At 38.8% G+C, this 951-nt stretch overlaps 1 protein-coding gene across 1 annotated transcript; it reads right to left on the reverse strand.

Moving 5' to 3' along the window:
- Window positions 1-205: 205 nt before the first annotated feature.
- On the reverse strand, window positions 206-607 carry LOC106755230. The gene has a single exon (XM_014637341.1). It carries the CDS (start codon window positions 605-607, stop codon window positions 206-208), a length of 402 nt encoding a protein of 133 aa, XP_014492827.1.
- Between the last annotated feature and the right edge of the window lie 344 nt (window positions 608-951).

Consider the following 951-nt stretch of genomic DNA (forward strand, 5'->3'; position numbering starts at 1 on the left):
TAGGATATTCAATTTCTATCAGCCCATCAACTATGAGATTCTTAACCACCCAGAGCTTTTTGTTGAACTGTATAGGCAAGCTTGGTCTTAGTCCTTCATGCTCCTTTAAAGGATTTTGGTGAACATCTGCTCCTTTGCTATCTTTTTCCTCTTCATTCACCCATGACAGAAAACACTTTTTACCTTTCTTTTTTGACTTGGCAGCCTAGGTATCAGTCCCGGGTGCATCTTTAAATGCAGCTTTGGGACTGGTTTTCTTTACTTGGGCTTGCTGCCCAGTATTGCAAGCATTGAAGATCACCTCCTCTTCTTGGTCCTTGAGAACTATGGTACCCTCATCAACATTGATGATTACTTTGGCTGTCTTCATGAACGACCTTCCAAGAATAATAGGAATCTCCGCATTTTCTTCCATCTTTAACACCACAAAGTCCACCAGGAATCTCAAGTTGTTGATTTGCACCATTATATCTTCTATCATACCATATGGTCTTTTGGGGGATCCATCTGCCATGAGAAGAGACATCCTTTTCGGCTTAACTTCAAAGTCACGAATCTTTTTTAGGACAGTCAAGGGTATTAGATTGATACTGGATCCCAAATCCATTAAAGTTTTTCCTATTTTGTGGTTTCCAATGGTGTAGGGAATGGGGAAACTTCCTGGGTCTGCTACCTCAGGAGGAAGTGCTTTTTGCAAGATCACACTACAATCTCCCTATATCTCAGTTTTCTCCTCCTTCAGATTTTTCTTTTTCTTGAGGAGCTTCTTTGAAAATTTTGCATATTCAGGGATTTGTTGCAGATCCTCAGTCATAGGAATTTTTATCCTCAATTCCTTGGAGATCTCATCAAAGCATTCTAATTGCATCTCTTTTTTTTCTAAGGAACACTCCTCAAAATGGTTTTTCCCAGTTTTTTTAATTTTTTTCTTTTTCTTCTCTTTTTTTCTCA

This window comes from Vigna radiata, unplaced genomic scaffold (assembly GCF_000741045.1).
Source record: "Vigna radiata var. radiata cultivar VC1973A unplaced genomic scaffold, Vradiata_ver6 scaffold_312, whole genome shotgun sequence".
NCBI lineage: Eukaryota > Viridiplantae > Streptophyta > Magnoliopsida > Fabales > Fabaceae > Vigna > Vigna radiata.

Bases quoted from the DNA above. Each gene is read 5' to 3' on its own strand.
- LOC106755230 (XM_014637341.1), bottom strand. From the start codon at position 607: ATGGATTTGGGATCCAGTATCAATCTAATACCCTTGACTGTCCTAAAA.